Source organism: Salvelinus alpinus, chromosome 14 (genome assembly GCF_045679555.1).
Source record: "Salvelinus alpinus chromosome 14, SLU_Salpinus.1, whole genome shotgun sequence".
NCBI lineage: Eukaryota > Metazoa > Chordata > Actinopteri > Salmoniformes > Salmonidae > Salvelinus > Salvelinus alpinus.
This window is the reverse complement of record NC_092099.1, coordinates 45,948,222-45,973,121: the sequence shown is the minus strand read 5'-3', so window position 1 is coordinate 45,973,121 and position 24,900 is coordinate 45,948,222. Positions and strand designations below refer to the sequence as shown.

Genomic DNA, 24,900 nt, shown 5'->3' with positions numbered 1-24,900 from the left:
AAGCAAATTATGGACTCCTCTTTAAATCCGCATATTCCTCCAAAGCTCAGTTGTCCTGAGTCTGCACAACTCTGCCAGGACCTAGGATCAAGGGAGACACTCAAGTGTTTTAGTACTATATCTCTTGACACAATGATGAAAATAATCATGGCCTCTAAACCTTCAAGCTGCATACTGGACCCTATTCCAACTAAAACTACTGAAAGAGCTGCTTCCTGTGCTTGGCCCTCCTATGTTGAACATAATAAACGGCTCTCTATCCACTGGATGTGTACCAAACTCACTAAAAGTGGCAGTAATAAAGCCTCTCTTGAAAAAGCCAAACCTTGACCCAGAAAATATAAACTATCGGCCTATATCGAATCTTCCATTCCTCTCAAAGAAATGTGAAAAAGCTGTTTCGCAGCAACTCACTGCCTTCCTGAAAACAAACAATGTATACGAAATGCTTCAGTCTGGTTTTAGACCCCATCATAGGACTGAGACTGCACTTGTGAAGGTGGTAAATAACCTTTTAATGGCGTCAGACCGAGGCTCTGCATCTGTCCTCGTGCTCCTAAACCTTAGTGCTGCTTTTGATACCATCGATCACCACATTCTTTTGGAGAGATTGGAAAACCAAATTGGTCTACACGGACAAGTTCTGGCCTGGTTTAGATCTTATCTGTCGGAAAGATATCAGTTTGTCTCTGGATGGTTTGTCCTCTGACAAATCAACTGTACATTTCGGTGTTCCTCAACGTTCCGTTTTAGGACCACTATTGTTTTCACTATATATTTTGCCTCTTGGTGATGTCATTTCACTGCTATGCGGATGACACACAGCTGTACATTTCGATGAAACATGGTGAAGCCCCAAAATTTCCCATGCTGGAAGCCTGTGTTTCAGACATAAGGAAGTGGATGGCTGCAAATGTTCTAATTTTAAACTCTGATGAAACAGAGATGCTTGTTCTAGGTCCCAAGCAAAACAAAGAGATCTTCTGTTGAATCTGACAATTAATCTCGATGGTTGTAAAGTCGACTCAAATAAAACTGAAGGACCTCGGCGTTACTCTGGACTCTGATCTCTCTTTTGACTGTTTCGAGGACAGCTTTTTTCCATCTTCGTAACATTGCAAAAATCAAACTTTCTGTCCAAAAATTATGCAGAAACATTAATCCATGCTTTTGTCACTTCTAGGTTAGACTACTGCAATGCTCTACTTTCCGTCTACCCGGATAAAGCGCTAAACACGGCTGCTAGAATCTTGACTAGAACCAAAAAATATGATCATATTACTCCAGTGCTAGCCTCTCTACACTGGCTTCCTATTAAGGCAAGGGCTGATTTCAAGGTTTTACTGCTAACCTACAAAGCATTACATGGGCTTGCTCCTACCTATCTTTCCGATTTGGTCCTGCCGTACTTACCTACATACGCTACGGTCACAAGACGCAGGCCTCCTAACTGTCCCTAGAATTTCTAAGCAAACAGCTGGAGGCAGGGCTTTCTCCTATAGAGCTCTATTTTTATGGAATGGTCAGCCTACCCATGTGAGAGACGCAGACTCGGTCTCAACCTTTAAGTCTTTATTGAAGACTAATCTCTTCAGTAGGTCCTATGATTGAGTGTAGTCTGGCCCATGAGTGTGAAGATGAACGGAAAGGCACTGGAGCAACGAACCGCCCTTGCTGTCTCTGCCTGGCCGGTTCCCCTCTCTCCACTGGGATTCTCTGCCTCTAACCCTATTACAGGGGCGTCACTTGAGTGGGTTGAGTCACTGATGTGATTTTCCTGTCTGGGTTGCCGCACCCCCTTGGGTTGTGCCGTGGCGGTGATCTTTGTGGGCTATACTCGGCCTTGTCTCAGGATGGTAAGTTGGTGGTTGAAGATATCCCTCTAGTGGTGTGGGTGCTGTGCTTTGGCAAAGTGGGTGGGGTTATATCCTGCCTGTTTGTCCCTGTCCGAGGGTATCGTCGGATGGGGACTCAGTGTCTCCCGACCACTCCTGTCTCAGCCTCCAGTATTTATGCTGCAGTAGTTTATGTGTCGGGGGGCTAGGGTCAGTTGGTTACCTGGAGTATTTCTCCTGTCTTATCCGGTGTCCTGTGTGAATTTAATTATACTCTCTCTAATTCTCTCTTTCTTTCTTTCTCTCTCTGAGGACCTGAGCCCTAGGACCATGCCTCAGGACTCCCTGGCCTGATGACTCCTTGCTGTCCCCAGTCCACCTGGCCGTGATGCTGCTCCAGTTACAACTGTTCTGCCTGCGGCTATGGAACCCTGCCAACTGACATTTACTCCTGAGGTGCTGACCTGTTGCACCCTCGACAACCACTGTGGTTATTATTATTTGACCCTGCTGGTCATCTATGAACATTTGAACATCTTGGCCATGTTCTGTTATAATCTCTACCCGGCACAGCCAGAAGAGGACTGGCCTCCCCTCATAGCCTGGTTCCTCTATAGATTTCTTCCTAGGTTCTGGCCTTTCTTGGGAGTTTTTCCTAGCCACCGTGCTTCTACACCTGCATTGCTTGCTGTTGGGGTTTTAGGCTGGGTTTCTGTACAGCACTTTGAGATATCAGCTGATGTAAGAAGGGCTATATAAATACATTTGATTTAATGAGGTAGTCACCTGGAATGCATTTCAATTAACAGGTGTGCCTTGTTAAAAGTTAATTTGTCGAATTTCTTTCCTTAATGCGTTTGAGCCAATCAGTTGTGTTGTGACAAGGTAGGGGGAGTATACAGAAGATGGCCTTATTTGGTAAAAGACCAAGTCCATATTATGGCAAGAACAGCTCAAATAAGTAAAGAGAAACGACAGTCCATCATTACTTTAAGACCTGGAGTTCAGTCAATACGGAAAATGTCAAGAACTTTGAAAGTTTCTTCAAATGCAGTCACAACAATCATCAAGCGCTATGATGAAACTGGCTCTCATGAGGACCGCCACAGGAATGGAAGACCCAGAGTTACCTCTGCTACAGAGGATAAGTTCATTAGAGTTACCGGCCTCAGAAATTGCAGCCCAAATAAATGCTTCACTGAGTTCAAGTAACAGACACATCTCAACATCAACTGTTCAGAGGAGACTATGTGAATCAGGCCTTAATGGCCGAATAGCTGAAAAGAAACCACTACTAAAGGACACCAATAATAAGAAGAGACTCGCTTGGGCCAAGAAACACAAACAATGGACAATAGACCGGTGGAAATGTTAGATTTTTCGTTCCAACCACTGTGTCTCTGTAAGACGTGTATTTCCCACCGTGAAGCATGGAGGAGGAGGTGTTGTAGTGTGGGGGGGCTTTTCTGGTGATACTGTCTGTGATTTATTTAGAATTCAAGGCACACTTAACTAGCATGGCTACCACAGCATTCTGCAGCGATATGCCATCCCATCTGGTTTGGGTTTAGTGGGACTATCATTTGTTTTTCAACAGGACAATGACCCAACACACCTCCAGGCTGTGTTAAGGCTATTTGACCAAGAAGGAGAGTGATTGAGTGCTGCATCAGATAACCTGGCCTCCACAATCCCCCGACCTCAACCAAATTGAGATGGTTTGGGATGAGTCGGACTGCAGAGTAAAGGAAAAGCAGCCAACAAGTGCTCAGCATATGTTCGAACTCCTTCAAGACTGTTGGAAAAGCATTCCTGGTGAAGCTGGTTGAGAGAATGCCAATGGTGTGCAAAGCTGTAATCAAGGCAAAGGGTGGCTATTTGAAGAATCTCATAAAATATATTTTGTTTTGTTTAACACTTTTTTGTTTACTACATGATTCCATATCTGTTATTTCATAGTGTTGATGTCTTCACTGTTATTCTACAATGTATAAAATAGTAAAAATACAGAAAAACCCTTGAATGAGTAGGTGTTCTAAAACTTTTGACCGGTAGTGTATATAGGGCAGCGGCCTCTAATGTGCTTGTGATGGCTATTTAACAGTCGGATGGCCTTGAGATTGAAAAACAGCTTCTATGTCTCGGTCCCAGCTTTGATGCACCTTTACTGACCTCGCCTTCTGGATGATAGCAGGGTGAACAGGCAGTGGCTCGGGTGGTTGTTGTCCTTGATGATCTTTTTGGCCTTCATTTGACATCTGGTGCTGTAGGTGTCCTGGAGGGCAGGTAGTTTGTCCCCGGTGATGGGTTGGGCAGACCGCACTACCCTCTGGAGAGCCCTGCGGTTGCGGGCAGTGCAGTTGCCGTACTAGGCGGTGATACAGCCCGACAGGCTGCTCTCAATTGTGCATCTGTAAAAGTTTGTGGGTTTTAGGTGCCAAGACAAATTTCTTCAGCCTCCTGAGGTTGAAGAGGCGCTGTTGCGCCTTCTTCACCACACTGTCTGTGTGGGTGGACCATTTCAGTTTGTCAGTGATGTGTATGCCGAGGAACTTGTGACTTGTTAAGCACATTTTTACTCCTGAATTTATTTAGGCTTGCCATAAGAAAGGGGTTGAATACTTATTGACCTAAGCCATTTAAGCTTTTAATTTTGTATTAATTTATAAAAAATGTAATAACATAATTCCACTTTGACATTATGGGGTATTGTGTGTAGGCCAGTGACACAAAATCTCAATTTAAATCCATTTTAAATTCAGGCTGTAACACAACAGAATGTGGAAAAAGTCAAGGGGTGTGATTTGAATCGTTTCTGAAGACACTGTAAACCTACTGTACATAAATACAATGCATCTTTACAGCATTCTGCATGAGATGACTGGGGTAGTTTTGTCTGTCAGGATAATCAAATTGATAAATGTGACTTAAATTGTTAAACATTAGGCCTACCGACAATTGTAATAGCTGTTGTAATAACATAATAACTGTCATTTTTATGTTTGTTAAAGTCAACCAAGATGCAATTCTAATTGGCTAATTGGGCGAAAAGGCCTATTCTAGAAACATGAATCCATGAGGACAGAGATTATGTAAATGTTAATGGAATAAACTTGTATTTTTTTATGGTTGCATAACAAATTCCTCGTGTATAAACCTGTAGCAAATGTTACATTGGCTGTCCAGAGCACAGACACACACTGGTCTTATGGCCCAATAGGATATTGAGGGGGACGATCCCAGCGTAGCTCTCTCAGAGCCCTTGACTGGTTGCTGCAACTTGTGGGCAGGGCCATCATACTGCTTGGATTTTTCCGTACATTTTCATACGATTAGAAGCAATATTTCCTTCATAGCCAAAACGTCGCTGCGCCGGACTCCTTGCTTTCTGATAGTCCACCATTTTATATTGCTGTAGGTCTAAAGGATTTTAAATATTTGTTTTAATATATTGGACTTTGCTTTACGAAGGGACAACTCTCTATTATGATGGAAATTGAGATGCCTAAAATTCATCCTAGTCAACAGGTAAATCATCTTTTGTTTTATATATATATATATATATTTAGGCTATTATGTGAAACTATAGCTCAAGGTTGACCTATAGCCTATTGACGCAATGCTAGACAATAGCCTCATTGTTGAAAAAATATATTGTATTGGATATTTCAAACGGTTGAAATAAAATTAGGCTAATTAAAACGGTTCATATGTTACCTGATTAATAAAACTGTCATGTTCAACTCAAATGTGCGTTTCCCACACTACTCCTTATATTGTTTCATAAGTTAATGAAATTAAACGACTGCATCGTAAATATGTTCTTATAGGCTATCATAATCATATTTGTGAACTTCTAGTGCTGTAGTTTTGACATTTGTAAATACATTAGGCTACTACTGCATGTAGCTCTACAGTTTGTGTCTGCGCTGTAGTCGACAGACGCGTTCATAGAAAATTCTGCCAAGTCATGGATGGAAGTCTGACCGGTTCATCCAACTCAATTCCGTGTGGGCTAAAAAATAACGGTAAAACATCCGTTTAATGTCGAAGTCCGTGTGTAATGACGCAATTATTGTCCAGTAAAACATATGTCAAGGTGACGATGACGACAGTTTTCCCCAGACTGTCTTTTTCTTTTAATTTCACTGCTTGTTTTTTGGCTGTCGGAATCCCCCCATGCGCCACTAGAGCCCCATAGCGTTTTTCCCGTAAAGATGGCATCTATTGGCCTACCAGTAACCTAACGAAACCGGTGTTAAATAACCGACCATAGACGGTAGAGAAAGCGAGACATCTCATGGTCACATTTGTTCTGGTCGGGGCCAGTAAGTACCCCAGAGCCAGCTGTTATTGGACAGTTTCCCCATTGAAAAAAAATATATATATTAAGTGAGCGTTATCTCTCTCACGTGAGCCTTGTAAGAGATTTGATTTGATGAGATTATGGAGGTAAGCATGCTCACGTGAGAGTGGGAACGCCCACTTACAAAGATAGGAAACTTGACAACTTTTCCAATGGTTAACTGCCTCAGTAAAATGTCTTTATTCCTCCACCATCTTTGGCCCTACTTCGCTCCATACAACTAACTGATTGCACAATCTCAGGCTGCCCAGCCTGGAATTTAGTTTATTTTCTTTTCCATGATGTAGGCTACACAGGTCCTCTGTAGAGTTAAATTGGTTGTGTCAAATTGAGAAATATATGTAGGGTTAAGCCTTAGGCTTGTTATAATAACCCAAAAGTGGTAGTAGCTCTGTAGCTGACCTTCAAATCAAATTTGATCAAATCACATTTTATTTGTGACATGCGGCAAATACAACCTTACAGTGAAATGCTTACTTACAAGCCCTTAACCAACAATGCAGTGTTAAGTAAAAAATAAAAAAAAGATAATAAAAAAATACAAGTAACAAATAATTAAAGAGCAGCAGTAAAATAACATTAGCGAGGCTATATACAGGGAGTACCGGTACAGAGCCAATATGTGAGGGCACAGGTTAGTCGAGGTAATTGAGGTAATATGTACATGTAGGTCGAGTTAAAGTGACTATGCATAGATAATAAACAGAGAGTAGAAGCAGCGTAAAAGAGGACCCATGCTGTAGAATATTTTGGGGATCTGAGGACCCATGCCAAGTCTTTTCAGTCTCCCGAGGGGGAATAGGCTTTGTCGTGCACCCTTCACGACTGTCTTAGTGTGTTTGGACCATGATAGTTTGTTGGAGATGTGGACACCAAGGAACTTGAAGCTCTCAACCTGCTCCACTACAGCCCCGTCGACGAGAATGGGGGCGTGCTCGGTCCTCCTTTTCCAGTAGTCCACAATCATCTCCTTTGTCTTGACCACGTTGAGGGATAGGTTGTTATCCTGGCACCACACGGCCAGGTCTCTTACCCTTTCCCTATAGGCTGTCTCATCGTTGTCGGTGATTAGGCCTACCACTGTTGAGTCATCTGCAAACTTAATGATGGTGTTGGTGTCGTGCCTGACCATGCAGTCATGATTGAACAGGGAGTACAGGAGGGGACTGAGCACGCACCCATGAGGGGCCCCCGTGTTGAGGATCAGCGTGGCGGATGTGTTGTTACCTACCCTTACCACCTGGGCTCTACAGACGTGAGTGCTATGGGTCGGTAGTCATTTAGGCAGGTTACCTTAGTGTTCTTGAGCACAGGGACTATGGTGGTCTGCTTGAAACATGTAGGTATTACAGACTCAGTCAGGGACAGGTTGAAAATGTCAGTGAAGACACTTGCTAGTTGGTCAGCGCATGCTCTGAGTACAAGTCCTGGTAATCCATCTGACCCTGCGGCCTTGTGAATGTTGACGTGTTTAAAGGTCTTTCTCACATCGGCTACGGAGAGCGTTATCACACAGTCGTCCGGAACCGCTGATGCTCTCATGCATGCTTCAGTGTTACTTGCCTCGAAGCGAGCATAGAAGTAATTTAGTTCATCTGGAAGGCTTGTGTCACTGGGCAGCTCGCCTCTGTGCTTCCTTTTGTAGTCTGTAATACTTTGCAAGCCCTGCCACATCCGACGAGCGTCAGAGTCGGTGTAGTACGATTCAATCTTAGTCCTGTATTGACGCTTTGCCTGTTTGATGGTTCGTCAGAGGGCATAGCGGGATTTATTTTAAGCTTCCGAGTTAAAGTCTCACTCCTTTCACTGTGGGGACGACGTCATTGATGCACTTATTGATGAAGCCAGTAACTGATGTGGTGTACTCCTCAATGCCATCTGAAGAAGTCCTGTAGTTTAGCATCTGCTTAATCTGCCCACTTTTTTTATTGACCGAGTCACTGGTGCTTCCTGCTTTAGTTTTTGCTTGTAAGCAGGAATCAGGAGGATACAATTATGGTCAGATTTGCCAGAGCAGCTTACCGATCACTGTACCTGTACACAGCCAATCTGTAAATAGCACACCCAACTACCTCATCCCCATATTATTATCTACCCTCTTGCTTTTTTGCACCCCAGTATCTCTACTTGCACATCATCATCTGCACATCTATCACGCCAGTGTTATTGCTAAATTGTAATTATTTTGCCTCTATGGCCTATTTATTTCCTTTCCTCCCTACTCTTCTACATTTGCACATGCTGTACATAAATTTTTCTATTGTGTTATTGACTGTACGTTTGTTTGTGTGTAACTCTGTGTTGTTTTTGTCGCACTGCGTTGCTTTATCTTGGCCAGGTCACAGTTGTAAATGAGAACTTGTTCTCAACTGGCCTACCTGGTTAAATAAAGGTGAAATGTAAGAAAACAAATAACGTGAAAAAAGACACACAATTGGTTGGGGGATAATGAAACTGCACCATCTTGCTACCTTGGTTTTATCAATTGAATAACAGGTTTCCCCCTAGATTAAGACTAAACCCGAGTTTAGTCATGTTTAGGAGGTAAGTCTCCTTAGTTGTTTTAACCAGACGCGTTTCTTTTGTGAATAAAAATATAGTCATCTGACTCCCAAGTAGGGGGCGGTATGCTCTTCAAGCAGCAATGTATCATGAAACAACACAGAGGTGCATTTTGGGACGGTTTCCTGGACACAGATTAAGCCTTGTCCTGGATTTAAAAGCAAACACACGAAAATGCTTTTTGGTCAAGGCTGAATGTATGTCCAGGAAACCTTACTCTATCTCACAGCTCTGTAGTGTTACTGGCGCTTACAATTGCTTTGGTTGGCTTGTTTTGTAAAAGTGCTGTTTCTTCACCTAATACAATTGTTTTATTCTGTTTGAGTTGCTGGAAGTACAAATACAGCTACTCAAAGTCTGTCTGTTTGGTTTTAAACAAAGAGATTATTTTTTAGCATGAAAAAAATGATGTTTTTATTTCCACTAATTTGCAGAATCGACCAGAAAATGAAGCATATATTTTTTACAAGCCCAGTTCCTTATTTGTAGTCCAGACCTCCTCTGAGTTACAGATAAAGGTAACTAACATGGTACCTTAGTACATTTATACTATTCATAAGTATTGTGTGGATAAATACTTCACTCCACCAATATAGTTTATAACAAAATAGTTAGTTACTGAAGTCATTCAGCTGTTCATCCAAATAGTTACATCATCCTCTTTTAGAGACGGTCCATGAAAGGGGAGGATTCAGTAGTTTGTGAATGTACACAGATCACTCATCTCTGCATGAATGTAGTGTGGTGTTGACATGAAAAGAGGCTCTTGGGAAAATCATATTTTTTTCCCTCGAAAGGGGATTCTACAATAACATATTTTATGACATTAGGAATCCATCCTGTATGATGAAAGTGTCTATAAAATGTCCCGTGTATATAGAGACTTTGAACATACAGTGAGGGAAAAAAGTATTTGATCCCCTGCTGATTTTGTACGTTTGCCCACTGACAAAGAAATTATCAGTCTGTAATTTTAATGGTAGGTTTATTTGAACAGTGAGAGACAGAATATCAACAAAAAAATCCAGAAAAACGCATGTCAAAATTTTTATAAATTTATTTGCATTTTAATGAGGGAAATAAGTATTTGACCCCTCTGCAAAACATGACTTAGTACTTGGTGGCAAAACCCTTGTTGGCAATCACAGAGGTCAGATGTTTCTTGTAGTTGGCCACCAGGTTTGCACACATCTCAGGAGAGATTTTGTCCCACTCCTCTTTGCAGATCTTCTTCAAGTCATTAAGGTTTCGAGACTGACGTTTGGCAACTCGAACCTTCAGCTCCCTCCACAGATTTTCTATGGGATTAAGGTCTGGAGACTGGCTAGGCCACTCCAGGACCTTAATGTGCTTTTTCTTGAGCCACTCCTTTGTTGCCTTGGCCGTGTGTTTTGGGTCATTGTCATGCTGGAATACCCATCCACGACCCATTTTCAATACCCTGGCTGAGGGAAGGAGGTTTTCACCCAAGATTTGACGGTACATGGCCCCGTCCATCGTCCCTTTGATGCGGTGAAGTTGTCCTGTCCCCTTAGCAGAAAAACACCCCCAAAGCATAATGTTTCCACCGCCATGTTTGACGGTGGGGATGGTTTCTTGGGGTCATAGGCAGCATTCCTCCTCCTCCAAACACGGCAAGTTGAGTTGATGCCAAAGAACTCCATTTTGGTCTCATCTGACCACAACATGTTCACCCAGTTGTCCTCTGAATCATTCAGATGTTCATCGGCAAACTTCAGACGGGCATGTATATGTGCTTTCTTGAGCAGGGGGACCTTGCGGGCGCTGCAGGATTTCAGTCCTTCACGGCGTAGTGTGTTACCAATTGTTTTCTTGGTGACTATGGTCCCAGCTGCCTTGAGATCATTGACAAGATCCTCCTGTGTAGTTCTGGGCTGATTCCTCACCATTCTCATGATCATTGCAACTCCACGAGGTGAGATCTTGCATGGAGCCCTAGGCCAAGGGAGTTTGACAGTTCTTTTGTGTTTCTTCCATTTGCGAATAATCGCACCAACTGTTGTCACCTTCTCACCAAGCTGCTTGGCAATGGTCTTGTAGCCCATTCCAGCCTTGTGTTGATCTACAATCTTGTCCCTGACATCCTTGGAGAGCTCTTTGGTCTTGGCCATGGTGGAGAGTTTGGAATCTGATTGATTGATTGCTTCTGTGGACAGGTGTCTTTTATACAGGTAAGAAACTGAGATTAGGAGCACTCCCTTTAAGAGTGTGCTCCTAATCTCAGCTCGTTACCTGTATGAAAGACACCTGGGAGCCAGAAATCTTTCTGATTGAGAGGGGGTCAAATACTTATTTCCCTCATTAAAATGCAAATCAATTTATAACGTTTTTGACATGCGTTTTTCTGGATTTTTTTGTTGTTATTCTGTCTCTCACTGTTCAAATAAACCTACCATTAAAATTATAGACTGATCATTTCTTTGTCAGTGGGCAAACGTACAAAATCAGCAGGGGATCAAATACTTTTTTCCCTCACTGTAGGTCACTTCATATACTATTGTTTACTCACTGTATGTATACACTATATTCACCACATTTCAATTTTTTATTTATTTATTTAACTAGGCATAGCCCATTCTAATATACCTACTACTGTACATACCATTTTATTTTCCGAATTATATACTGTCTAAAAACACCACATATTTATATCCTGCATTCTGACACTGCTCACTCTAATATATCTATATTGGATTGTTAATTGGACTCGTTCTGACATTTCTTGATTTCCCTGTTTAGATTTATAGATTATCTGTACTGTATTTGCTAGACATTCTACTGCACTGTTGGAGCTAATAATCGGTGTACGCGACCAATAAGATTTGATTTGATTCGAAAATAATAAGGCTTTGTATGCCTATTTTTCAAGATTTTTTTACTCTTCTAGACTGTAAGTGATATTTGTGGGTGGTTGTGTGGGCCATTCGTCATCCTCTCCAGAGCCATAATGTATCACCTATGGTTTTGTGTACTCACTACCCAGACCAAGATTAATGGTGAGACTTACAGCCCTAACCAGACGTTGTGACTTTAAAGGCTTTAGTGGTCGTGGATTAATGCTGGATTTGACGTGACACCCATGAGGCTATTAGGGTTAAAGAGTTCCCAACTGCACTGCAGAGAGAGAGAGAGAATGTTTGTTAGAACTATTTCTGAATTTAATGATAATAGGTCGTGTGAATTATATAATTAAACATTGTTTTGGGATTTTTTGTGGCCATGTTTAACACTTGATTTGGGTCGACAAGTTACAAATCAATTACTTCTGCTCATTCCATTTACAAGAGTTATCTATGTCGAAATCTACACCAAGCCCTGAAATCTTTCCCACACCACATCCTCTTTGCACTCCCTTCCACTTTGTTAGTCATCTGATCTGTTTCTCTTTACATCCTCTCTCTGTTCTGTTTATGTTACCCATTCTCTCTGAAAGTATCATTGTCCTTCTTCTTTTAGGCAACAAATAGGCACATCCTCAGAGCTTTCCTTGTGACCTAATATGTTGGGTTAATGCAATCTCACAAGTCCTTTGTGAAATGTTTCCTTCTGTATATAAGGTCTGTGTAATGGATGTTAAGATGGCCCCAGGGGAGACCAGCACAGTTTATCTCTGGACATTCCTGACTGAACAGGCAGGCAGCTAATAACCGCCAGACTCTGCGAGGCATACCAGGAGGTCCTAGTGGTGTTGCTACTGTATACACCAGAGGGGACATAGTAAGAACTTTGTCTGAACATATTTGCACCAAACCTTCCTTGTTAGATCTCATGCTGACATGGTTCTCAAAATACAGTAATATGGTGCAGTGTTGTTTATCAAATAAAAAGTAGAAAACATTTGTAAAGTAAATAATTACGCACATGCGCAGAAGATTCGGTTTTCTAGCTATCTGGAAAAGGCATCCAATGTTTTCGGCAACGCAGCCACTCTGTAAAACTGTTTTTACTCCGTAAAACTCTGTTTTAATTTTAAGCTGTATCAATGAACTTTTCTCCTCAGAGTGATCAATAATTTCATTCGTTTTTGAGCTAGTGATATTACATTTGACCTGCTGTCCTTTGATTTATTTGGTTGAGAGACTAATCAAGAGAGTCACCAGCTGAGAGACACATCTCCTCTGGGTGAATAAAAAAAAAATATATGTATTTAATCTTTATTTAACTAGGCAAGTCAGTTAAGAACAAAGTCTTATTACAATGACGGCCTACCCCGGCCAAACCCGGACGACGCTGGGCCAATTGTGCGCCGGCCTATGGGACTCCCAATCACGGCCGGTTGTGATACAGCCTGGAAATGAACCAATGTCTGTAGTGCCTTAGACCGCTGTGGTACAGCCTAGAATGGAACCAGGGTGTCTGTAGTGACTTAGACCGCTGTGATACAGCCTGGAAATGAACCAAGGTCTGTAGTGACGCCTCTAGCACTGAGATGCAGTGCCTCAGACCGCTGTGATACAGCCTAGAATGGAACCAGGGTGTCTGTAGTGACGCCTCTTGCACTGAGATGCAGTGCCTTAGACCGCTGTGATACAGCCTGGAAATGAACCAAGGTCTGTAGTGACGCCTCTAACACTGAGATGCAGTGCCTTAGACCGCTGTGATACAGCCTAGAATGGAACCAGGGTGTCTGTAGTGACGCCTCTTGCACTGAGATGCAGTGCCTTAGACCGCTGTGATACAGCCTGGAAATGAACCACGGTCTGTAGTGACGCCTCTAGCACTGAGATGCAGTGCCTTAGACCGCTGTGATACAGCCTAGAATGGAACCAGGGTGTCTGTAGTGCCTTAGACCGCTGCGCCACTCGGGAGCAGTTGGGGAAAATGGAGAAGTGCATCTATTATTCATGCTGCTTCTTGCTAGTACTGCTGTCGTCAGACACCCGGAGGGACGGGGCGTGGCACTGGAGAGACACAGTAGCCGTACTCCTTCACAGCAGGGAAACGCTTCCTTGTTCCTCCTCACCAATCTCCTTTTCATCTGGTCACAGTCTGTGTGGTGCTTTGTGAGTTCCGGTCTAACTTGTTGTCTGTTGGCAGGACATAGACCTGATTGACATCCTGTGGAGGCAGGACATAGATCTGGGTGCGGGGCGCGAGGTGTTTGACTACTGCCAGCGTCAGAAGGAGCACGAGCTGCAGCAGCAGAGGGAGCAGGAGGAGGACAAGAGGCTGCAGCAGCAGAAGGAGCAGGAGAAGGCCCTGCTTGCTCAGCTGCAGCTGGATGAGGAGACGGGGGAGTTTGTGCCCCGCCTTGCGACCAGCGGACAGCCACTGCAGACGGCTACCTCCGCCGCATCCTCTCAAGTCATACAGGTACCGTACACACACACAGCTGTCAGTCATGTCAGGGGCTGGCCACTCCCCTCCCAGCTGCAGCTGCTCTGTAGCTAGGTAACAACCTCGTCCAGTGTAATTAGGGAAACACAGGTGGCTTTGTAGTTTTGCATTAGTGGATTTGGCTGTATAGAAACTGCTCTGTGGAGAGCTTTGTCTAAGGTAGCGCAATGCTCTCTGCTCAAATTCTTACCTATTCTTTAGCAAATCGGGCATTTTCAAACACAATGTTGAAATGGATGCAGTGTCAAGAATAGAGGGAATTTAGATGAAATCCTGAAGTGCTTTGAATCTTTGCTTTCAGGATGTCAGCTTCACTGTAGACGGGGATGCCATGTCATTTGATGAATGTATGCAACTGCTGGCAGAGACATTTCCTTTGGTAGAGGCAACTGAGGTAAGAATACAGGCTTTCACTATTACCTTTAAAAATATGCTTACCAAGATTTCTAATTAAGCAATAAGGACAGAAGGGGTGTGGTAAATGGCCAATATACCATGGCTAAGGGTTGTTCTTAGCCACAACGCAACACGGAATGCCTGGACACAGCCCTTAGCCGTGGTATATTGGCCATATACCACAAACCTCAGAGGTGCCTTATTGCTATTATAAACTGGTTACAAAAGTAATTATATATTTTTTGTCATACCCGTGGTATACGGTCAGATATACCATGGCTGTCAGCCAATCAGCATTCAGCGCTCAAACCACCAAGTTTCTAATGAACAATATATAATGTTGTATGTACCTGTCTTTTACATTATTTCCCTCCCTTGTTTGTGTTGTAGAATACCTCTTCCAGTCTGGATGCCGCCGTAGCTCCAGCACCCAACAGCAGCCACATCATGATGAAGTCTGATCCGCCAGCTTTGACCCAGCTGCCCCTACTCCCAGCCCCACTGCCCCCACAAAGGACCTCCCCAGATTTGGAGCAGGCCTGGATGGAGCTTTTGTCCCTCCCTGAGCTGCAGGTACAATACGAATATTCTACCGCCTCTATGGTGTAACAAGCACTCAAAGAATGCATGGATGGCAGCAGCCAGGTATGCATGAGAGGACATACTTATCTTTTGTTTTTTGTGTTTGAATGGTACACAGCGTAAGAAGATACTACTCAGCTAATGCCACTGTGATCAGGTTCCCACATAGCACTGTTGACTCCGAGCAGGGGGAGGGAAAGTCTCAAATGGTGTGAAGCTGCTTGTGTCCTTAGTAGAACATAAAATAGCTTCTAATGCTTCAGCAGTTAGTAGTAGCATGGAAACAAGAAAGAAAATACTTTATTTACAGTACAAATACAATGCGTAATTTCATGCAAATTTATTTTAGTCAATTTAGGAATTCCACTTGATTTGCAATATTGAACCTGTGCAAAGTTTCAGCTACTATTGGCAATAAAAAGGTTTGAAACCAAGGTTTAATAAATGATTAGTAAAAACTGAACAACAGCTAATCCATATGATGGTTCTATACTGCATATTACATTAACGTTACATCTTGATGTCTAATAAACTGCATGGGTTACTGGATTTGTTTTGATGCTTCTGAATCTTGTTTTCTAGCAATGTCTGAATATGGAAATGGAGGACACGCGGGAGCAGACCGGACGATATCTGCCCACTAACACCACCCCTGAGGATCCAAACTACAGCTTCTACCCATTGCCCAACCTGGAAGAGGTGGCATCAAACACAGCAGATGTCTGCCCACCTGAATTCATCAACACCTTTGAGGAGAGCTTTCCCAACATGGCTCCACTGGACCATCTCAGTCAGATGACCCTGAAGGCTCCAGACCTCAATACTCATTTCAGTGCAGACACTTTCTGTGACATATTTTACCCAGACGTTGTCAACACAAAAGTGACCAGTGTCACCCTGCCTTGTGGGCAAGGAAATGGAGGTAACTCATTGGCAGAAATACCAAACAAGCCTACTTTTAGACCAATGGAATTACAGGACCTTTCTCCTGCAGATACATTTGATAGAGACAACAAACCTGAGATAATGACAGAATGTCCAGATTCTGATTCAGGTGTTTCTGTGGAGGCAAGCTCATACTCTAGCTCTCCTGAGAAATCCATGTATGGGGACCGCTCCTTTGGTGGCTACAGCGATTCAGACATGGATGAGATGGACAGTAACCCTGGGAGTGCACAGTCTGACTACTCTGAGATGTTCTCACTGTCTTTCCAACCAGATGGCCTGCAGACACCTCTTTCTGTGTTACCTCAGCAACGGGACAAAGAGCCCAAACATGGCAAGACTGAGCCAGATGACGAGACTGGCCACAGTGAACTCCCCTTCACCAAAGACAAGAAGAGGAGGCGCTCCGAGAAGCGTCTCTCTAGAGACGAGCAGCGAGCCAAGGCCCTCCAGATCCCCTTCACCGTGGACATGATCATCGACCTGCCTGTGGACAACTTCAACGAGATGATGTCCAAGCACCAGCTCAACGAGGCCCAGCTGGCCCTGGTCAGAGACATCCGACGGCGGGGCAAGAACAAGGTGGCTGCCCAGAACTGCCGCAAGCGCAAGATGGAGAACATCACGGAGCTGGAATATGACCTGGACTCGCTGAAGGAGGAGAAGGAGCGACTGCAGACGGAGAAGACCAAGAACGACAGCGGCCTGCGGAAGATGAAGCAGCAGCTTAACACCCTGTACCTGGAGGTGTTCCGTCTGCTAAGGGACGAGGACGGGAAGCCCTATTCCCCGTTGGAGTACTCCCTCCAGCAGACGACCGATGGCACAGTCTTCCTCGTCCCCCGCATTAAAAAGACACTTATCAAGAAAAAGGACAGCTAGCACTTCTCTGCTTTACTACATGGTACAGCATTAGTAATAATACTATGCAAAGAATAACTTTGTAGTTGCTTGGCTTTAAGCGTTAGTAAAACAGCAGAACTGTTATATAGTTTTTGCCTACTCTTCTTGAATCTTTAATTATATTTGAGTTATTTTGTACTGGTCTCTATTTTCCCCAGATATTGTTTGTAAATACATGATTTGCTTTTGAGATATGAAAATGTGTATTGTATATATCATGTTTTTAGTATGCGAATTATATTGTTGCAATCACTGTTACTTCAAAGTCTGTTTTATAAACTTTAGGCTGATTTGCAGCTCCATTTCCTTTGTATGTCCTGACTCTTGTGCTTTTTAATGAAATAAACAGTTAATTTAGTCAGTTGGTCTCTTGCTTACGATTCAAATTAGGCCGATTCAGAAATGTACGCCTTAACTACTAACTTCTCAGTAGTTGGTATTCAGATTAACAGACTTTTAGTGCATTTATGTAAAGAGATCCCTTTTTTAATTCGAATTTTCTCAATAGACTCACTAGAATATATGGAGAGAATAGGTTCAGAATATTGGAGATCAATGAATCAAAGCCATGTAACTCCACACATATTCGCCTCCTTTACAGCGCCAATTGGTAGATTTAAAAAATACTCTGACCTTGTATATTATTTAGAGTTATGAAAGTATTTATGAATAATACAAAAAACGGTTTGGAGAGCCTTTACGCACTAAATATGTTTGTGATTGATCCTGAAAGTTGCCATTATTAAATTGTTCAAACCATTAATTATTGGAAGGTGAGAAAAGTGTAGAATATGGGTTGAACAGTAGGCTACACTAATCTACAGTAATAATCCTCACTAATCAAGAAACTGTGATGACAATGGTCCAGTCATCGTGAACCTTGTGCCAGGCTGCAGGTTTAAACGGCTACTTATGGTTCAATCCATTCAATTTGAAATAGTCTTCATGTCCGAAATTACTGCACAACTTCTAATACGTTAGCCTAATATGATTCACTATTGCTAGCTATCCTCGTGTACAACCACACAAACATGGCAGATGAAAGGAAGGTAGACTAACGATGTATTGGAATGATGCAAAATGTAAGCAAACGAACACTAAAGTGACAGTTATAAATGTATGTGGGTATAACTGATGATGGCTACCGATAGTGGCTAATACTTAAAGCAATAAATCATGTGAAAAGTCGGCATATAATTAGAACAGAAATCATAAATCGACTCTAGATTTGGCGCTATACCGTCATTTGCCAACGGCTACAAAAGCCTACAGAAGTCTTCTAATTTCATCCCTTGAAGTTAAAAGGACATACAATGTAAATTCTACATAATGGCATACCATTTCATAAACGTCACTGTGGGAAAGTTGATATGCTTCAGTTTGCTGTCATTTGTTTTCAGCGAGCATAACGTAAAACTATTAATTTTATATTTACAATCCCCTTATGCAAACGGTTACTCATTTACCTAGCTCTTATCAATAGCGCTTATACATTTGTACATTACAAGCAAGGAGAATGGTGTAGATGCTCTTCCAGTTGTAACCGACAGGTTGCTCGACCTTATTCACCTTTACTGTGGTGGAATTAAGTCAAGGTCAGAATACCGTGGCTCTGTAGACAAACCTCTGCCACATTTCTAAATATCTACACCCCGGAAAGAATAGCTGGTTGAGACATGCGTTACCTCAAGCCCAAGTTCAAGGTCAGAATAGGCAGAAAAAAAGTGCATAAAAAGGGAAGTATTATGACCTGAATTCTTTCATTCTATAAATGATTGCGTGTAAGCCTAAACACGTTGAGGACTTGGTTCCACCGGCATTTATTTAGTTATGCAACAGTGTACTCCACTGTTCAGCTACACTTCAAAAGGTCAGCAGGACACACTTCGGGAATAGCGCAACAGTCACTGCACTTTCCTGGCTACCCAAGCCCCCTTGATCCGGCCACTTTCTTCTGTAGCGAATGACAAAGCAGCGGAAGAATAAATGAGTAGTCCGCTAGCACTGCGCATTGTATCTGCAGTTCCAGGCCTTTTCCACAAACATTACATTTGAACGCCAAGCCTTCTCCACCCTCATTCAAAACCAATCTTTCACAGGCTGTGTGAGGCGAACAAAACAACTATTCATACATCAAATAAATCAGTCGTTCCTTTGAGAGATGTCTTTATTGATTAAACACATTTATTTAATAGACATGCATAAGTAAACATTTCTACGAACTATAATATGATATTTAAATTGTTCAACCAGGGGTTGAAAAATCACCATCCTTAATTCAGCTACTTTTTATTATTTTGTATAAAAATTGTATAAAAACTACACAGACAAAAATATCAAAGACATCTATAGGGGTGTACGTTTGAGTGAATTGAAGCATGTTCTCTGCAGACATCAGTGAGCTGTGCAAGGAACTCATGAGATCCTTCAAAATGATCTTAAATTGAGTAAATGGTACACTTTTGACTCTCGAAAGGGATTAGACTCAACAGCATTTTGTTCTACCTTATGAGTGTTAGTGTCTTACATTGCTTTACTGTATACTTTTGAGTAATACTTAAGTCTTACCCATCCAGAAATCTCCATGTAATCCTGTCATTAGAGATTTTCAGCCTGTAATAGTCGTAATGCTTCTTTCCCGATCTGTAAATCAAGCAAAGTGGTTACTCTTACCTGCTCCATCTTTATGTTACCACTGCTTGTGAAATACTCACTTCCCTTTCCCCACGTAAGGTCTGACAGCTAATAAGAACTTCCTGGTAATCTGTCGTATCTGACTCAACAGGATCTCCCAAGTGTCCAGGAACTCTAGTTAGTCTTTCTTCGCTAGCATCAGCTGATCTTGAAAGGTATAGCTAGCCTTGAGAGGCTGACGCTCACTACCAGGCAAGACAATGCAAGCTTTTCTCCAAGGGTGCGGCTCTCGGTACTGCCTTCTCTTTCCTCTCACAACATGCTGACTTGTCCACTGTGCTGGGGCTGAAGAGGTCCTGTCTGAAAAAGTCATCCGCAATCTTCCATGCTGACCTGCTGAGGCTCAACTGAAGTGGCTTGTAGCTGTAACAATCCTACTAGTGCAATGCTGGCTAGGTGATGCGTGCACCTCTCCCTAGGACTAGCTAAGACTCCCTTTCCATCCAGCCAGATTATTTTTTTTACACATTTCAAGGAAGTTCAGAGAAAACAAAACATTGAGGGTATTGATTTGCAACACTTGATTAGTGATGACGGACATGAAAATAATCCAATCCTTCAATCTTTCTCTGAGCCGATGACGCACTATACCTCAAAAGACTTTACTACACAACTTTATTTAACTTTTTTTTCTCCACTTGTCAAAAATATTTTTACAATCTAGAATGGAGTTCACCGCATACAAGTAGTGTAAAACATTTCCTCAAATTGTTGTCTGCACTAATTATAACCACTTGTTACACTAATGAAATTACTGAAATACATACTGTTCTTGAAATACAAATAATAATACACTTTGATACGGAGACTAGCAATCATATTAACTTGAAAGAGAGAAAAAAAGGACAGCTCTAGCCAATTTGAGGGCCTGATGCGTCTACGCCCTTTTGACAGAACCAAGTTCTTCAAAATGACAAAGATGAGAAGACCAGAGAAAATCTATCAATCTACAGCAAAATAACGTAGGAATATTCAAAACGAACTGGAGTTAGGAGTAAAAATTATATATATATATAAAAAAAAAACACTTTCTGATTCCACAGGCACAATACATACACTTCTGATGCACACAAGGGAAAAATATGAAGTGGGGGAACATCTAGCACAAATAAAGGAAGGTACTAGCTACACTCTTGCACTTTGTAGCTTGTGTACAGCCTTTTTTTTTTTTAGGATTAGTCTCCCGTTATAGCTGCAGTAACTTTCTGACTTGTTCCTTTAAATGCTTTCAGACGACTGCCTAAAAGTACAGTAAACTGCAGCTTTCCTGGCAAATCCTTGCTCATCTCCTCTCCTGCTAAGAACTGAAGCCTGTTGAATGGATACAGGATAAAACAAAAATTGTTATTCTAGTGTTGCGTGGGCTCACGCTGTACTATACAGGCAGGTATGCAGAGTATTTAAAATAACAAATATGGAACATACCCCAGTGTCATAGTATCAATAGCGCTGTGAGCCGTAGCCACCCCCACTTCCACTGCCTGAGCCATAGCCACCTGGAATGAACAACGATTGACAGATGAATGTTGTGTCATCAGACAGCACATCGTCTCATCCAGCTCAGGGGAGAGAATACTCACCTCCATAGGGGCTAGCAGTGTTTCTGCCACCAAAGTTGTTTCCCTTCATGGGGCCATAGCTGGATTGCTGTCCTCTGTAGTTACCAAAGTCATTGTAATTTCCACCACCTCCTCCTCCTCCACCACCAAAGTTTCCTAGCAGTCAGAGATTTGTTTTTAGAAGGTCAGACATCAAATCCAATTATTGTGGGTTAGTGTGAGTGCAACTCAAAAGAATCAATCACGAGCCAAGACAATATATCCTGGCTAAAACAGACTTTTGTACCTCCCAAGTTGCCTCCCTGGTCATTGTAGTTATCATATCCTCCTCCCTGGTTTCCATACCCAGGACCTCCTCCCCCATAACCCCCCCCACCACGTCCACCTCCGTAGCCAGGACCTCCACTATAGTTCCCACCTGCACAGAACAGGTAACAAAACAGCGCGTCTCAGATCAGAACAGGTTACAAACAGACCACTCAGATCAGGTTACAAATTGACCAGTGAGCTCAGAACAGGTTACAAATTCACCAGTGAGCTCAGAACAGGTTACAAATTGACCAGTGACATCAGAACAGTGACCAAAAGCAGTGCACTCAGATTAGAACAAGCTCTCTTCTGGTAATGCATCTTTAAACCCCCCCCCTCATCTGATTATCCACTAATGGTAGAGAAATGTTTACCATCTCCCCCATATCCATCCCCTCCTCTTCCTCCACCGTAGCCTCCTGTAACACAAGATAATTATGTTTACATGTATTGTGTGATTACTGTTCTTATGTTCCAAATTTATCCCCATATCAAAATGTAAAAAGTGCTTACCTCGTCCAAAGTTGCCGCCTCTACCCATGAAGTTCCCAGAGCCACCATCCCTACCTAAAAATAAAATGCCAACATTGACAATGAAGCACATTCTATATGTGCTTCTCTAAAACAGTCACACAATTTTACATTCAGTATAATTCAGGTTATTATGCTTACTCCTCTGATTGGACGCTTCCATCATTTCCTGTTTTGAAAGTGCTTTTCTAACTTCGCAGTTGTGTGTGTTTATTGTGTGGTATTTTTGAGCTGAAAGGAAAACAAAGGGGAATAATTAGCAAATGGAATGTTTACTGATGTTTAAAATGACAAAGCTGCAACAACCACATACCAACAATTTTATCCACAGTGTCATTGTCATCAAATGAAACGAAGCAGAATCCCCTCTTCTTCCCAGTTGCGCGTTCCTCCATAATGTCAATGGTCTCGATCCTCCCGTAGGTCTCAAAGTACTCTCTGATATGGTCCTCCTCGGTGTCCTCCTTGATACCCCCAACAAAGATCTTCTTCACCCTCAGATGGGCACCTGGTCTGTTGGAGTCCTGAGACAGACAAGAAGCGCTGGGCAGTGAGCACACACACCGGTCAACACCTGCACAACAGCAAATGCACCTGAATGTGAAGCGGAGTTCGTTTACCTCTCTCGACACAGCCCTCTTAGGTTCGACAACACGCCCGTCCACCTTATGAGGGCGAGCTGCCATGCAGGCATCCACCTCCTCCACACAGGAGTATGTTACAAAGCCGAACCCTCTAGAGCGCTTGTTGTTTGGGTCCCGCATCACCTACATGAAACCAACGTATTAGCTTACATTACTTGGAACAATTTGGTGGGTCTCTAAGAAATACATTGTAAACGCTAGACACTTTTTTATTAAATCAAATGCGAGTGAAATGCATACATACCACACTGTCTGTGAGATTTCCCCATTGTTCAAAATGGATCCTTAAACTTTCCTCAGTGGTTTCAAAACTGAGGCCCCCAATGAACAGCTTCCTGAGCTGTTCAGGCTCCCTAGCTTCATGACCCTGTTGAATTATTCAAAACAGGAATGTATGTCACACATAACAATGCAACTCTACAGACAACAGCATACTATCAGTACAAGTGTCCAATATACAAGGGTAGATGTTCTAATTTCACACCGTCCCAAGGCAGACCTACTGCATTAGAATGCAATGTGCCATCCAGGCTGTTTAAATGGTCACAGGCAGAGACTTACATTGAGAAGAATTATATAATAGTCTGGTTATGGGTATGGGGGGCGTACAGTAATCAGCTCTGCCCAGTGTCCAACAGCAAGACAGACTTAGCTGATAAAAAGACCCCACAGAAAACGTTTTAGGAGAGATAGTGTAACTATCTCATTAGCCACGACTATAACATTCTTGGGGAAACAACAATTCGCCATTTTGAAAATATTATTTAATATACTTTATAATGCAAATACCAATATTTGGTGTGTAAATTCATGTTTCAAGTTCAATGCATGCCGCACTACTAGGTATAGGCGTAGCCTGTCCTACATTTTAAGGCCTATAACGTTATTATACCGGTAGCTATGTATCCCAACAATACATTCAAGCACTCGTCTACAAACAAAAATGTATGCAACATTGAAACCGTAGCACTATATGACTGGCATGATGCAATTTGATGGCCAAACGTTCAGAGACGCAGCTGTGCTAGTTAGTTAGCTAACGTTGCTTCCTCAAAAATGCGGTTAGAATGCGCACATTTTATTGTTGCTGTAACATGATTAAAAAAAAATCTGTTTGCTCTAAATACACTTTCCACTCTGTTACGTCCGACTCAAATATACAGAGATTGATAAACATGCAATACGTGTATAACATCATCACCTCCATTTCGCAGCGTATTCTCCTTGGTTCTGAGAAGAAAGGAAGCTACTGTACCACGTGATTAGAAGTCTGCGCTTGTGCAGCGGTTATAACTGATCCAGGGTCAGTTCTTGTCGTTTACCGGAATAAACCGGATAGGGCAAGCTGATTCAGTATGTTTAGAAACGGTGTTCAGTTGTTTATAGAGAGCAATAGTAATGGCGTCTTTTTGTAGGAACTAACTGCGCCTTTCTTTATACCTGAGTGACTCTGCCATCGCTCGTTGGCCAATGCCTATGGGAATATAATGGGGTTTTAGATGAACGCCGAACATAACATCTGTGGTAAACACAGGTTTAGGAGGTCTTATACGTTTATTCTATGATATAATCTTCATCAGCTAATGTCACTTTTGGTGAATAAAAAAAACACGAAATAACCACATATAGGCATCATAATCCATAAAGGTAATGTTAACTGACTGATATTTACCTCTGTGTGAAACTCAGACTTTATTTTCGCCATTTATCACAAACACCATTCTTTCCCCCCTGAACGAACCAGAGGTAACTCCGAAGATAGAACAATTAGACAGATATTTCCACCAGATGTATAAATATGAAGCATCTGTTTAGCTTTTCCAAATATGGTAGTGAGAGGAAGCCCACTGGCCGGCAGTGGGAGAATATTTTATATATTTTTATTTAACTAGGCAAGTCAGTTAAGAACAAATTCTTATTTACAATGACGGCCTAGCCCGGCCAAACCCAATTGGGACTCCCAATCACAGCCAGTTGTGATACAGCCTGGAATTGAACCAGGGTCTGTAGTTAGCACTGAGAAGCAATGCCTTAGACCGCTGCGCCACTCTGGAAACCCAAAATGGAACAAGATTGATTTTGGCCGACATTCTGCATATTTTCTCATCAATTAAACATTTGATCTCAATACAGTTTTCTGTTCCCAAAACTATAATATGTTATGAACAGAGTGGACTAAAGCGAATTGAGTTATTGCACACGCGCACATCACAGAC

At 42.4% G+C, this 24,900-nt stretch overlaps 2 protein-coding genes across 4 annotated transcripts; one reads left to right on the top strand and one right to left on the bottom strand.

The window, feature by feature from the left end:
• Positions 1-5,141: 5,141 nt before the first annotated feature.
• Positions 5,142-17,308, top strand: LOC139538964 (nuclear factor erythroid 2-related factor 2-like). The gene is made up of 5 exons (XM_071341562.1): positions 5,142-5,363; positions 13,822-14,097; positions 14,423-14,515; positions 14,908-15,090; positions 15,682-17,308. The coding sequence occupies exons 1-5, from the start codon at positions 5,322-5,324 to the stop codon at positions 16,924-16,926; spliced, it is 1,839 nt and encodes a 612-aa protein (XP_071197663.1). The 5' UTR covers positions 5,142-5,321; the 3' UTR covers positions 16,927-17,308.
• A 1,947-nt stretch (positions 17,309-19,255) lies between these two features.
• LOC139538963 (heterogeneous nuclear ribonucleoprotein A3-like) lies at positions 19,256-24,404 on the bottom strand. 3 transcript variants are annotated; one of them, XM_071341560.1, is made up of 11 exons: positions 24,357-24,404; positions 22,929-23,051; positions 22,661-22,807; positions 22,354-22,564; positions 22,182-22,271; positions 22,023-22,076; positions 21,884-21,928; positions 21,487-21,618; positions 21,222-21,356; positions 21,067-21,137; positions 19,256-19,590 (listed from the first exon to the last, which is right to left on the bottom strand). In XM_071341560.1, exons 1-10 carry the CDS (start codon positions 24,387-24,389, stop codon positions 21,082-21,084), a joined length of 1,026 nt encoding a protein of 341 aa, XP_071197661.1. In that variant the 5' UTR covers positions 24,390-24,404; the 3' UTR covers positions 19,256-19,590; positions 21,067-21,081. The 3 variants fall into 3 exon arrangements, with proteins under 3 accessions (XP_071197661.1, XP_071197660.1, XP_071197662.1); XM_071341559.1 differs by lacking the exon at positions 19,256-19,590 and adding an exon at positions 20,240-20,952; XM_071341561.1 differs by lacking the exons at positions 19,256-19,590; positions 24,357-24,404 and adding exons at positions 20,240-20,952; positions 23,886-23,984.
• Positions 24,405-24,900: the final 496 nt, after the last annotated feature.